Source organism: Sciurus vulgaris (assembly GCF_902686455.1).
Source record: "Sciurus vulgaris genome assembly, chromosome: 7".
In the NCBI taxonomy this organism is placed as follows: Eukaryota; Metazoa; Chordata; class Mammalia; order Rodentia; family Sciuridae; genus Sciurus; species Sciurus vulgaris.
Genome location: NC_136467.1, coordinates 92156715 through 92170536, shown reverse-complemented (window position 1 = coordinate 92170536; position 13822 = coordinate 92156715). Strand labels below are relative to the sequence as shown.

General features: G+C 35.7%; 1 protein-coding gene across 1 annotated transcript in view; it reads right to left on the bottom strand.

Annotated features, from left to right (window-relative positions):
- Nucleotides 1-13381, bottom strand: part of LMBRD1 (LMBR1 domain containing 1) — a 103527-nt gene extending 90146 nt beyond the window's left edge. Inside the window, exons 1-3 of the mRNA XM_079146529.1 lie at nucleotides 13136-13381; nucleotides 7473-7649; nucleotides 287-347 (exon numbers count right to left, since the gene is read on the bottom strand). Coding sequence (XP_079002655.1) covers nucleotides 287-347; nucleotides 7473-7649; nucleotides 13136-13210 — 313 coding nt within the window. The 5' untranslated portion in view covers nucleotides 13211-13381. The remainder of the gene's footprint in view (nucleotides 1-286; nucleotides 348-7472; nucleotides 7650-13135) is intronic.
- Between the last annotated feature and the right edge of the window lie 441 nt (nucleotides 13382-13822).

Here is a 13822-nt window from a genome sequence, read left to right as displayed (position 1 = left end):
TAAAGAGCACAAGTAAGTATGGGAAATCAGCAATGCTAACACAAGAGACATGAAACTTAAAGTAACCAGATTGAATCATCATGAAGAAGTGTTATAAGCAAACCCAAAAGATGCAAAGTAGGCACTAAAAGTTTTAGAATATTGAAAATTAAGACATATTATTTATTTATTCCTGGTACAGAAAATAGTAATCTCATATGTGATATCAAAATTAAAAGTTTAAATGTAGCTTTATTCTACATTCTGACAGCAGCCCAAATAGGAAATATAACTAAAAGATACTTACTATAGTAGCCATATAATACAGTATCCTCAATCTGTTTGCTGACATTAGCATTAGCCCAGTCCTAGGACAGTAAAGAAACAATAGCAATATTAATTTTAACATCTACTTGCCCAACAGTTAAGATTTAATTTGACAGAATTTCACTTTTAAAGTTTATCATTAACTCAAATAAGGTATGGTCTGTTTTCAATAAAAGAGAGACAGACAAGTAAACAGATAAATTTCAATAGGGAAATGCTTAAATAAGACAACACAGTTCTGAGGAAACAAAAGGCACCTAATTGAACTGAAGATCAGGAATGACTTCCCCAAAATTATCTAAAATGAGAGATCAAAGGTAAGAGAGGGTGTTCTTAGGGAAAAGGAGAGAAGACAGAAAGAAGGAGATGAAAGAGGAAAGAGAAAGGAATATACATGGCGAGTTAGAAAAACCGCAAGAAGTTAAACTGCAGATTCACTAGAAAAGTAAGAGAAAGCAGGTGGAATAAGGGAAAGGAAGGGCATATGCTGGAGAGACTTGTGAGTCATAGTATTTTGACTTTGTCCTGAAGGCAATGGAAAACAGTGATGAATTTATGCAGACATTAACAAATATAATTTGTATTTTATAAATACTTGAACAGATTATCATTTTTAAAATATATAAAAGTCCATCTAAACTCCTTTGTATTCATACCTTATAAGTGTTCTTTAAATTAATAAACTTACATAAGATATAATTCAAATTAATCTTGTCAACAGAAAAAAATCTATGCACTACTGAATCAGAATGGAGGTATAATATCAAATATTTTTGTCTCATACCCTAAATTCTGTGGATGTGAAAAATTAAACCTGGAGTCTATGGAACTGGTCATTGATATTAAATAGCAAGGTTCAAATTAGAATGCAGGTCATTTTTTTAAATAAACATTTCAAGAATTCAAGTCAGTGTCAACACCCCACTATGAATGCTGTTAAGGAAACTATCAACACTTACTTTTCTTAAAATAATTTAGAATTTTTCTTGTTTTTTCCTATAAACACATCTAACAACGAACGTCTATAAACTTCTTGCAGATAAATAACTAAAATAAGATTATGGAAAATCCAAACTTGCAAGTGCAAAACCGAGACCCAAAACAAACAATAGCACTTTCCAAAGAGCTATAAAAATACAGCTTAATAAGCCAAATTTTAAAAATTAACTATATAAAGAAAACTAACCTAACTACAGACTATAAAAGATCTAAATAAATGGAAAATCACCTGTCCCAACATGAAAGATCATAAATACTAATTCATTCCAAATTAATCTATAAAAATAATATATTGCCAATCAAAACCCCAGTGTTCTGAGTGAGCCAGGCATGATGGCATGTGCCTATACTCCCAATTACTTAGAAGGCTAAAGTGGGAAAATTGCTTGAACTCAGAAGTTCAGTGACAGCCTGGGCAATGTAGCAAGAACTTGTCTCTTGAAATTAAGAAAAGGAAGGAGGGAGGGAGGAGAGAAAACAGAAAGAAAGAAGTGGGAAGGGAGGGAGGAAAGAAGGAATTCCAACGTAGAGTATATTGATATGTTGATTCTAAAACTCTGAAAAAACAGATAGGCAAACTCCAGGAAATAATTTGAAAATGACCAAAGATAAAGAATTTCTCAATTATTACATTCTACTAGTATAACATGAAAATAATAATAATAATAATAATAATTTTAATAATGTTTCACCCTAACTAGTATAATAGAAAACATTAATAATATGTAGTGGCAAAATGTGAAGTTAAAAGCGTCTCCTTTGCATTAATAGGAGGAGAGTCTATGACTTTAGATATCCTTTGTTGAGTCTATCCTAAAAATATTCACAAGTTAAGATAGATATCAGTACAGGGATAGTTTTAAAAGTAGCATTGGTTAATGAATGACCCTGGGATTCTTACTGATTTCCCTGGCAACAAGGTAGCCTGAACAGGGCCTCCCTTCCCCACACAAGAGAAACCACACTTAATTTCAACTATTCCTGTGACAAAGGAGCCCACAGTCTTCAACAGGTATTCAGCAATGAGAATGTCCTAACACCCTATGAACAGCTTGCACCTACTTAGCTCAGACTACTTGACACTCTAGTCCCAAGTGTTTATCTATCTATAAGACCACTCTTCTGCTTGCCCTTTAAGACAGAAGAAAAGGTGTTGAAATACTGAAGTACTTGCACTATGGGAGAGCTTATCTCTTGCATAATGTCAGCTTATACATGAACATGAGCACTTGCTGATCCTTATCCCAGTAAATGCTAGCCTGCACCAAGTAACAATTATGGTTTTTGCTTAAACTTTCTTTGACCAACCATATTCAGTGCAGTGTTATTTAAAACATTTTTAAAACTGGAGACAATCTAAATACCCAGAGGAAAGATGGTAAAACATACTATTGTATATTCATAGCAGAGAATACCACACAGACATTAAAAACAATGAAACCTATTTAAAAAATTGGCATAGAAACATATACATGAAGTACTTTTGAGTAGAGGGAAAAGAACATGTTGCTACCAATAGTTTTAACACATGCAACCATCTCTTTGGGTGAAAAAAAGGGAACAAATGAAACACCTAAAAACACTAAAAAATTGAAAGAAAGCATACATAGTGCTTACCAATTGGAATGGAAAGCACTGAGAAAAATACTATACAATGATTTCAAAATTTTTTCTCAATGATTTAATTAGTATCCAAATGCATATATATATATATAACCACCAAAGCTTTAGCTCCTAAGAGTGGTGCTTCTTTAGTGATTGCTTATGTATCAAATTGGAAATTTAAAAAGATTTCTGATGAAGATGATCAAATGAAGAGTAATTTATCAATGGACTAGAGGATAATTATAGCTTTTTCACTTGTTACATATTATGCAGAGTCCCTAGTGTCCAAGATAGCCCCAGGAAGTAGTAATGTCCTAAGAAAGAAACACTTCTAAAATTCAAACTTTAAAATTGGACAAGAGTCCAAACACAGGGGGATATGTGGGGGGATTAAAAGTAGAAACTTTGAAGGTAATTTATAGCCAAATAATCACTCAAATTTAATATCTTTTACTCTACAAGGTTCTTTTGTCTAACCAATTCTAGGCAATAGAGAGTAAAACTGTTACTATTCTAAAGCTACAAATATGTGTAATATATACAACATCACTCAAGTACTATTAGTGTACTTGGCTTTTACACACTCCTTTGCGTCCAAAATATTTGATTTACTGTCAAGACAGCTTACTTTATTAAACCTTCCTTCTTTTACATTTGAAAACCACTATACCCTTGATATGTTTTATAAACTATTGCCTCCCAAAGTAGAAACAAAAAGAAACTTCAATCACTTAAGACCCAAAGGAACGTAAGACACTCAAAAACTAATACTAAATAGAGACTATTACAGAAGAATGTTTCAGAAGAAAGGAAAATGATATGAATTCCATAGAAAAAAAATGTAGTGGGGTCACATATGTAAATTCCTTTTCCTATCCTTCAAGATGACTTTCTAAAACCCAGTGTCCAACCTAAAATTCCAGCATGACTCTCCTCACTTTGGCCTGATAACCTTACCTTAGATCAGCAGTTTTCATTCAGGATTCATTTTGTTCCCATGGGCATTTGAAATGTCTAGAGATACTGGCCAGAGGGAGGAGCAATCAGAGTGCCACAGGCATCTATTAAGTAGGCATCTGAAAAACTTAGGAGAGTCCCCCACCACAAAGAATTACATAGCACAAAATGTCAATGGTGGAGAACCACTGACTTAGAGGTCTGGCTACCTCTGCAGCTGTCAAGCATCTTACACCTTGCAATGACACATTATCTCCATTCTCAAAAATTCCTCCCATTCTACTGTAGTTTAAAGTATACAAACTCTAGTAATTCCCATTAATCTCAAGGAGACAAAGACATTACGACCACAGATAAAAACATGAACCACCACCCCCCACTTCCCTAGAGGACAAAACTTCCTGAAGAGTTGACAGTATTCCCTATCACTACATCCTCACCTCACTGTCCATATTTAACTGACTCCAACCTGACCACCCTACTGCTAGGCTAAAATTATTCTTCAGAGTTACCAATGACCAAATCCAGTTGTCACTTCTCTATCCCTTTCATTTCACCTCTCAACAACACTCAAAAAACTATTTTTATCTATTCCTGAAACATTCTTCTCCTGATTTCCTTTTCTACTTTTCCTCTTACTTCTCAGGTTCTACCTTCTTCCCTTTGATGGCTTCTACATATTGAAATATTCCAATGTCAAGTCTTCTTTCACTACCCAGTCTCCCTAGTTACCAGTACAGATCTAAATGATATTCATGTGTTTTCTCCCAAATACTTCTCTCCAATCCTAGCTCTTTTCAGAGCTTCACTTCCTACTTGATACCTCCACTTGCAAATATAAAATAGTTGCTTTGAAGATAACTTGTTTACAACACATTGTTTTTCTCTACACTCCCTCACATACCCATGTGCATGCTTATGCCCCATTATTCCTCTAGACTTCCCTATTTCTCTAAGCTGTATAAAAACCCAGGTATCAGTGCTCCAGTTTTCTTTTACCTTCACCCTCTCATATCCAACCCATAAACATATCCAGAAGTTTTACCTCCAAAATATATATTGCTTTTAATCATTTCTGTCCACTAGCACCACTCCAATTCAACTCACCTGCACCTTTTACCTTCACGAATTTTCTATTAGGAGAAAATCTAAATTTACTAACATGAAAATTATAAGCCACTTGATCCCTGTCTTCCTCTGGTTCTTAGCTTAAACAAAAGTAAAACCTCAATACCATACTTCAGTCAAAAAAGCCAATTCATCCTGACTAAGGGCTTCTGTATTTGCCGAGACTCCTCTCTCTGGCTCTGAGCTGGCTCCTATTCAGGTCTAATCTCACTCATTTCCGCATTACCCACAACCTGATTAGAATCTCATATCAATATATTATGTATCCTTACAGATTTTATCACTAAGATGTTACCTTATTGTAGTTATTTGTTGACTACTTGTCTGGCCTTACATACTCTAAGCTCCATGAAAATAGCAACTTTATTTGTTTTCATCAAAATCTCCAGAAACTACCTTGTCAAACACATACTATGTGCTAAACATTAAATAATAACATTTAAATAATAAATGTTAAATAAATAAATGTATTTAAGGTTCAGAGAAGAAGACAAAGTTCTAAGATATAATAATCACCATCTGAAAATAGAAATGAGAAAGTAATAACATTCAACCCACATATGTTATAACAACAGGCCATAAAGAGATTAATCACTAGGGGATAAGAGTAGGATATGAACAACACGAAAACACTGTTTTGATGCCACATCTTAATTACTAACTTTAAAATTTTTTTACATGCTGTATAAAATAAAGAATATTTGTTCACATTAGTGTCAATTTATCATTTTTAATGGTATAGTTCACTATCCAAACTACACAAGACTGTTTACTAGAGGATCTATAGCTAAGCTTTAAGGTTTTTTTTTATATAAAAAGTTGATTATTTCACAAGAAGCTACGAACTAAGCAATTATCTAGTTAAAATTATGTACAATGCTTTATGTTAAAAGAAATATCATCAGAAACAACTTGGACATTGTAATATACACCTTCTATAAGAAGGCAGAGAAAGGAGGAATTTAGGAATAACAAGTGTACATTAGGAGCTGGGCATGGTGGCACCTGCCTGTAATTCCAGCTACTCTGGAGGCCGAAGAAGGAGGATCTAAATTTCAAGGCCAGCCAATGCAATTAATGAGATTCTGCCTCAAAATAAAAAGAGCTGGGGATGTAGCTCATTTAGTAGAGTCTGGGGTTAATCCCCACTACCAAAAAAGAGAAGAAGAGGAGAGGAAAGGAGAGTATAGAGGAGGTAAGAGAAAAGAACATTAGAATACAAGTATCATTCACTATGGAAAGCAATACCAGAGCATACTGCTAACCAATGTACATTTATACCAATGAATAAACCTAAAATAGATTTAAAACCATTGTGGTATGTATTTGCTTGAACATGACTATATTACAATTACAGCATAACACCTGAAGAACTAATTGTTAAATACTTTACACTTGTTTTTTGCTAAGTACCTGAAAAGGATTCAGCAATAGCTTTTTGGAGAAAAAAGTTTATCAGGGAGAAGTTTTTAAATCTGGAGGGGTTCTACTTTTGAGAGTTAGCTGACTCCAAATGAAAACTGAGAATTTCATTTGTAAGAGCAGATAAGAAGAGAGAGAGAAAGGAGAAGACAGAGGAAGGGAGATATACAAAGAATGTTTCAAGGTATCAAGAAAAAAGTGTCAAGTACAACAACAACAAAAAAAAAAACCTAATACACTGTCTAAGTTGAAGAGACTAAAACAAACAGAACTACAAACAAAGAAAAGTTAAAAAAGGAGAACCTACAGTTTTCAAATAATATCCTAATAATATTTTTTAAAAGTTTTTTATTAAGTAGGAAAAATTCACCATAGATTTTGTGCCCTTCTAGTTATTTATATCACATTTATATTTAATAAATATAAAGAAAGCACATGAATCACATCTGTGTATTTTCTTCTTTTAGGAGAAATTTAATATACAGCCTTAGTTTTAACAAGTAATATTTTTGCTCTTAAGGAGGATGAATTCTTAAAATATTGCTCAAATGAGTATAATGCAATTTCATCAATGATAAACAACAATAAAAATTATGACGCAGACAATGACTACTAAAAAAATGGGCACCAACAACACTGACAAGCTGAAACTTGGTTTTTATCCTTAAACTATGAATAATCTTATCGACCTCAAAGGGTTGTTTGGGAGATCAAAGGAAGTTAATACATGTAAAACACAAAATAGGAACTGACACATGGTAAATATTCAACAAATATTAGCTTCAAGAATTATGGGGCACAAAAATAAAACCTATTATGCTTACTTAAAATATTTTCAGATTAACAAAAGGCATTTCTCACATTTGCAAGGTTATTGAATTAATAGTTTCTTATGTCAATTAATAGTTTGCTTCTAGTTTATCATGTTGCATTCTTAGCCTCTATGCTGCATTTCTATTCTTACTCTCAGATACAAAAAAGGAAACACAAAACATACTGGATTTAATTGCTCAGAACTTGAAAGAAAAAAAATTACATAGTATGATAATACATACCTTAAATGTACCATTTTGATTTTTCATGTAAGAAACCAGAAATATATCCACTGGTAGAAGTGCTGATGTGATAAGCGCAATTGCTAGAGAAAAAATCGCTGTTATGGTGGAGACAACTTCACTTTCTCTTTGACTTTGGTATTTACGAACATATATCCAGCAAAATGCTAAAATAGCCTGAAATAGAACAAAAAGAATGCTCATTACTCCCCCCTATGTATTTCCCAACACTGACTTTGTATGTGTTTAAAGGTTTCCAGTAGAAAACATTATGTAATGTGAAGCTTCTACATGTATAAGGAAAAATTTGTAAAATTTAACATTTTCAAAGCCTGTTTCATGAATGTAGTACAACTTTGCTTCAATGCTAAAATACACATTATTAATAACAGTGCTCAGTTACATATGTCCTTACAAAACACAGTGTTACCATTAATGGTTACATACAATGTCATAATTATAACCAGCTTTGACTCCCTTTTTCTTGTGGATCTCTTGATCCAAAGGAAATATAACTAGTTATTGTCCTATCCTAGGCTTATTACTGAATCATCATAGAACATAACTTGGATCAAAATTAACTTTTGCCTTGTTATGACAGTTCAAAAGATTAACTGGCAATAATTACTATGCAATTACTATAATTCAAATTTTAAAGGGTATTAAATAAAGAAAAGTCAACAATGAAAATGAATTCATGTGCAGAGCAAGTGAGATAAAATACACCCAAAAATACTGAAGTGAAACTCTCTTGTCAACCAGGTATTCTTGAAAACTTTAAAGACTTTTCTAGTGAAGGAATCATTAAAGTGATTCTTTATCTTTAGGGAGCATCAGAATCAAGTGGAGAGCTTATTAAAGTATAGAATGCTGGTCCCCAACCCAGAGTCTTAGATTCAAGAGGCCTAGGGTGAGCCTAAAAATCTGCATTAGTGATGGGTTCCCAGAAGCTGCTGCTACTGGTCCAGGGACTATATTTCAACTATATGGGGTTGAGGACATATTAAATCAATGCTTTTCAGCCTTGACCATGAGTTAGAATCACCTGGGTAGTTTTTAAATATCTTTTGGAACTAAACAGGGATTTCTCAAAAGAAGAAACACAAATGGTCAACAAATATATGAAAAACATTCAATGTCTTTAGCAATCAGGGAAATGCAAATCAAAACTATATTAAGATTTCATTTCACTCCAAAATGAATGACAATTATAAAGAACACAAAAATAATAATAATAAATGTGGGTGCGAGTACAGGGATAAAGGTACACTTCTACACTGCTGGTGGGACTGCAGATTAGTACAACCACTCTGGAAAGCAATATAAAAAGTCCTCAAAAAACTAGGAATGGAACCACCATATGAGCCAGTTATTCCACTCCTTGGTAGTTATCCAAAAGAACTGAAATCAGCATACTATAGTAATATAGTCACTTCAATGTTTATAGCAGCACACTTCACAATAGCCAAATTACAGAATCAGTCCCAATGCCTAACAGAGGAATGAATTAAGAAATTGTGGTGTGTATATATTCAATGAAATTTTACTCAGTCATAAAGAATGAAATTATGGCATTTGCTGATAAATGAATGGAAATCGAGAACATCATGCTAAATGAAATAAGCCAGTCTCAGAAAATCAAGGGCCCAGTGTTTTTTCTCCTATATGGAAGCTACAGCAAAATAAAGGAAAAAAGGAGGGTAGGATTGGATATCATAAACCTATGGAGGAAGTCAGTAAAGAAGGAGATCAAGAGGGAGAGAAGAGGGATGGGAAAGGAGAGGAAATGCAAAATGAACTTTTTAGAAAGAACCAAACAAGACTAAATAAATACATGAGAAAAAGGAAAAAAGTAGAGTAGAGGAAGGAGAATGGGCAGAGGCAGAAGGCGAGGGAATGGGGGGAGGTACATAAACTGACATCAAATTCCAAGGATGTGTAAATTTGCCAAGATGAAGTCAACTACTATTCATAACTATGACTCTAATAATATATATATATATATAAAATAAAATAAAATAAAATGCATACCTTTTGCCCCCCACAACTCCCCATCAAGTGAATAGTTAGTGAGGGGTGAGGGTCCTCCAGGCATTAGTATTTTAAATGCCTGAGGATTCTAATCAGTCAAACTTAAACACCATTATTCTAAATAAAATCCATAGGAGTTCACCACCCCAGAAAATTTCCCTTTATCTCTTTGTTAACCATGCTCCTTACCTCCAATTCCTGACAACCACTATCTGTTATCTGCCTCTACAATTTGTCTTCTCTAGAATGTCACTAGGTACTCATACAGCATTGTCATTTGAGTTTGACCTCTTTCACTTAACATAATGCATTTGAAATCAAAGTTATGAGTCATTCCTTCATATTGCTGTCATTTCAACTGGTGACAGATCAACAGAGGAAAAAAATAGATAAGAAAAGACTTAAGACTTTGGAACTCAGATGTTGGTACAAAACAAAAACAATAAAAATAGGACCTTTGAGCTGGGCACAGTGGTGTAAGCTATAACTAGCAACTCAGGAGGGTGAGGGAGGAGGATTCCAAGTTCAAAGGCAGCCTCAGCAACTAAGGCCCTAAGGAATTTAGCAAGACCCTGTCTCAAAATAAAAAATAAAAAATAAAAATACATATAAAGGGCTGGGGATACAGCTCAGTGATTAAGCACTCCTGGATTTAATCACCAGTACATAAAAAAGGACCTAGATTTAAATTCTGGTTCAACAGTTTACTAATATTTTGTTTTGAGAAACATAAAATGTTATTTATATTAATATATATTGGGTTTGATTTTAAATTTTTAAATGAATAAATATTTTAAATGTTCCTCAAATTTGTTTTGAATTCATTGGCATCCAAGACTGATCTTTCTATTCTTACAGAGTACTCAACACAAAGTGTTCAACAAAAGTTTTGATAGATTTCAAGAAAAATATACACTTTTGTAAAGTTCAAAGTGGTTGGTATTATCAAAAAGGAGTGTGCCAGCATCAAGAAGACAACCAGGCAAATAGGGAAGGCACAGGTTTTGACTTTTGGGTTTCAGAATTCCTTTACATTTTAAAAGAACCCCAAAGATCTTGTTTATGTAGGTTATATTGTAGTTAGCAATATAACTGTATCATAAATAAACCAATGTCCTATAAAACAGGCATAAGAATACTTTCACAGAAGATTATAAGGATTAAATATTTAGCCCAGTGATTAGCCACAGTAACTAATTAACAAATAGGAATTATTATGAAGTGTAATATGAAATAATATTTTAGAGCATTTTATTTATAAAATAAATTAATATATAACTTTCTGATAATTAAGGAAAGATAAAGGAGCAGGCATTAAACTAATAAGCATACAAACTTCCTGGGATCCTGTTAAACAGCAAATTCTGATTCAGTGGGTTGGGGGCAATATATTTTATATTTCTAACCAGTGTTTAGATGATACACTTTTAAGAAAAAGATAAACTTGCTTTACAGAAATGGAGATCATCTCTATAGTACTGGAAAAGGCAATTGAAAGATGGGTTGAGTCAAATTATTGAAGACTTTGGGAATTAAGTAGAAAGTTTAGATTTGTTACAGTAAATACATTATAAGCATGAAAGACCAAATTTAATCATTTTTATGTGGTAGAAGAAATTGAAATCCATTCCGTTTGCTCAAGTTCATCACAAAAGTAGGAACAGAATGTCACAATTCTTCAGTAGATGTCTGGCAGTAGTTCTAAAAGTTTGAAGTCCTCAGGCCCCTGCTCGTCCCTAAAACTCGTTCTAGAGATTCAAAATTGAAAACTATTCTCATTTGTTTTCAATTCACTGGGATCTGAGCCTTATATTTCTATTCTTACAGAGTACTCAATACACACCAAGATGTCATCTGCCTTTTCACTCATGGTTCATAAGTCACAGTAGATAAAAACTGTTGGTGCATTACCAGGAATCAAGACAATGGCACCAAACTGCCAGTTGTCATTGTCTTCACCACCACCACACACACACACACAAAGGCAATGTAACTTAAGACTGTGCTTGAAAAAGCAGTAAAAATTTTATTAAATTTTGACCCATGATTTTTTTTTAAATACTGTGGGTAAAATATGAAGCATCCAGGTTTCTGGTTCCTTAATTGCCTTCTTATTTTATTTGTTCTTGCTATACTTTCACCAAATAAAATGCCATCCCCTCTTCATCTATCTAAAACCTACCTCAATTCTTACTATCAAAGTTGTTCTGCTCTCAGAAATACTACTTCTTTATAAACTCCTACTGTGGCTTTCATGCTTAAAATACATGTTTCAAGAATTTTCTTTTTCCCAGATATCTCCAAGCCTTGCTAAAGACCATGTTTTGTTTCATTTGTATCCTTCTATAGATAACAGAAAACCTATTGTAGTTTAAATGCACTGGACTTCAATACTGGTTACATGCTTGTTTCTTTTCTTCTAAATAAACTGAATATGATGGGCTGGAAAAGCCTGGGAATTCTCCAAGCATAGGAGTGGATGGCTCTGAAGGCCACAGCCAACCTTTAGTGTTTCCAGTTCCTTCAAGAGCGGGTAAAGCATGTTCTGGTGCAAAGGCATGTGTGAAAGTGAAGGCAGCAAGAGAAGCCTTTCCTTACATTTCACATTTTCATACACACACACCAAAAAAAAAAAAAAAAAAAAATAGTAGTTTCTGCTGAAAAAATTTACTAACAGAACATATAGGAGACAGTCCTAGGGCATCTGATAAACTAAATTCAAATGTCAGATTTCCAGAAGTGAAAATTTTTTGTTTTGTTTTGCTTGTAAGGCAAGAAGTCAAAATACATTGAAACATGAAACAACAGGACAGGATGAAGGCAATGAGGAAAGAATTCTGAGAACGTAGAAGGATTTAAGGAAGAACAAATTAAAAAAAAAAAAAAAAAAAAAAACAACGAATTGTCTTTTAGGGTAGGGAAATAAGAACTAGGTCATTTGGGACCATTACAGTCCCATAGAATAGTCAGAAACAAGAAGCTGTCGACGGCCCTTGAGGCGAGACAGGAGTAGCATATCCTGGCACTGGCCCTAGAAAGGGGTTACCGCTTACCCTACAATTGTTCTACACTTAGCAAAAAGGATTGGAAAAGAATGTGACACCTCGAAGTCAGAACGAGCAACTCACGTCACCAAGGCGGAATCGCACAATGGGCACTGATGGCTGGAGACTTACTAACACCAGGGGTAGGGAACACCGGGAAAAAAACCATTCAAAAAATCAGACCAGTCAACAACGCCATTGCCTACTGAACTGGCAAACTCCCGGGGCTGCCGCCGCACACCCAGGACTCTAGTTACTGGGGATGGAAGGCCACCACACCCTTCTCAACCCCGAGGGTCTCGTCGACCCCCCAGGCCTCAATCAAGGCATCAAGCAAGAGTTTCGGTAAATGACACCTGCACTTTAGACGTCATCGGTGAAAAGGAAGCCAAAGACGCCGGAAATCAGCGCCCCCTCCTCGCCTTCCCAGAGCCGCCCCCGCCCCCGATGGAGACCGGCCCAGAGTACGAGCTAAAAGCAGGGCGGGGCAAAGAGGGTCTCCAGGGCCTGGAGAGGCCAGCTGGAGGACCAGCCCCTCTCTTCTGCCACCAGTGCAAACACTGGGAAAACTCCAAGCGCCTCCCCTACCAGTAGTAAGAGGCCGAATATGCACCAGCCGATCACCAGCTCGGCTGAAGCCGCGCCAGCAGTCACCGCCGCCATCTTCGCTTCCGGTCCGGACAGCCCGAGCGAAGGGGATAGGGAAGGGGGAGGGGGAAAGGGGAGAGGGCGAGGGACGCGGAACCCGCTCACCCTAAAGGTTAAAGGGGCGGAGGGGGCGGAGCAACTGGTTGCCTAGGAGATCCGACCCACGAGCGTCCCCTGGCGACGAGCCGGGCGGGGCGGGAAGAACGGCCTAGGGGCGGGGCACGTCCGGACGCGGTGACATCATGGAGCTGCTTTGCCTCACAGGGTCTGGGTTCCGAAGGAGGAGGTCGTAGCACAGCAGCGCAACATTTTTGGAATGTTTGACCTCGCCTAAGCGGATGGACTGAGAGAGTCAAGAGACTGGAAAGTTTGGACTATAGAAGTTTGGAGGCACAACCGAATTTTACGGGTTTCCATTTCCCGAAAATGTAGTTTGTTCCTAGTGTAAAAAAAAGCAGAATGGATGATGTGATTAGCAGGAACTCACCAGATGCAGCAATAGAATGTCTGACTCTGACCAAAAGTTTACCAACTGCCCCAGTGACTTCCTGATTTGCTGGCGGTGGTGCCCAGGCAGGATACCTGCTTGCCTGGACGTTGCCTTATCATGTGATGTTATGACCTTTT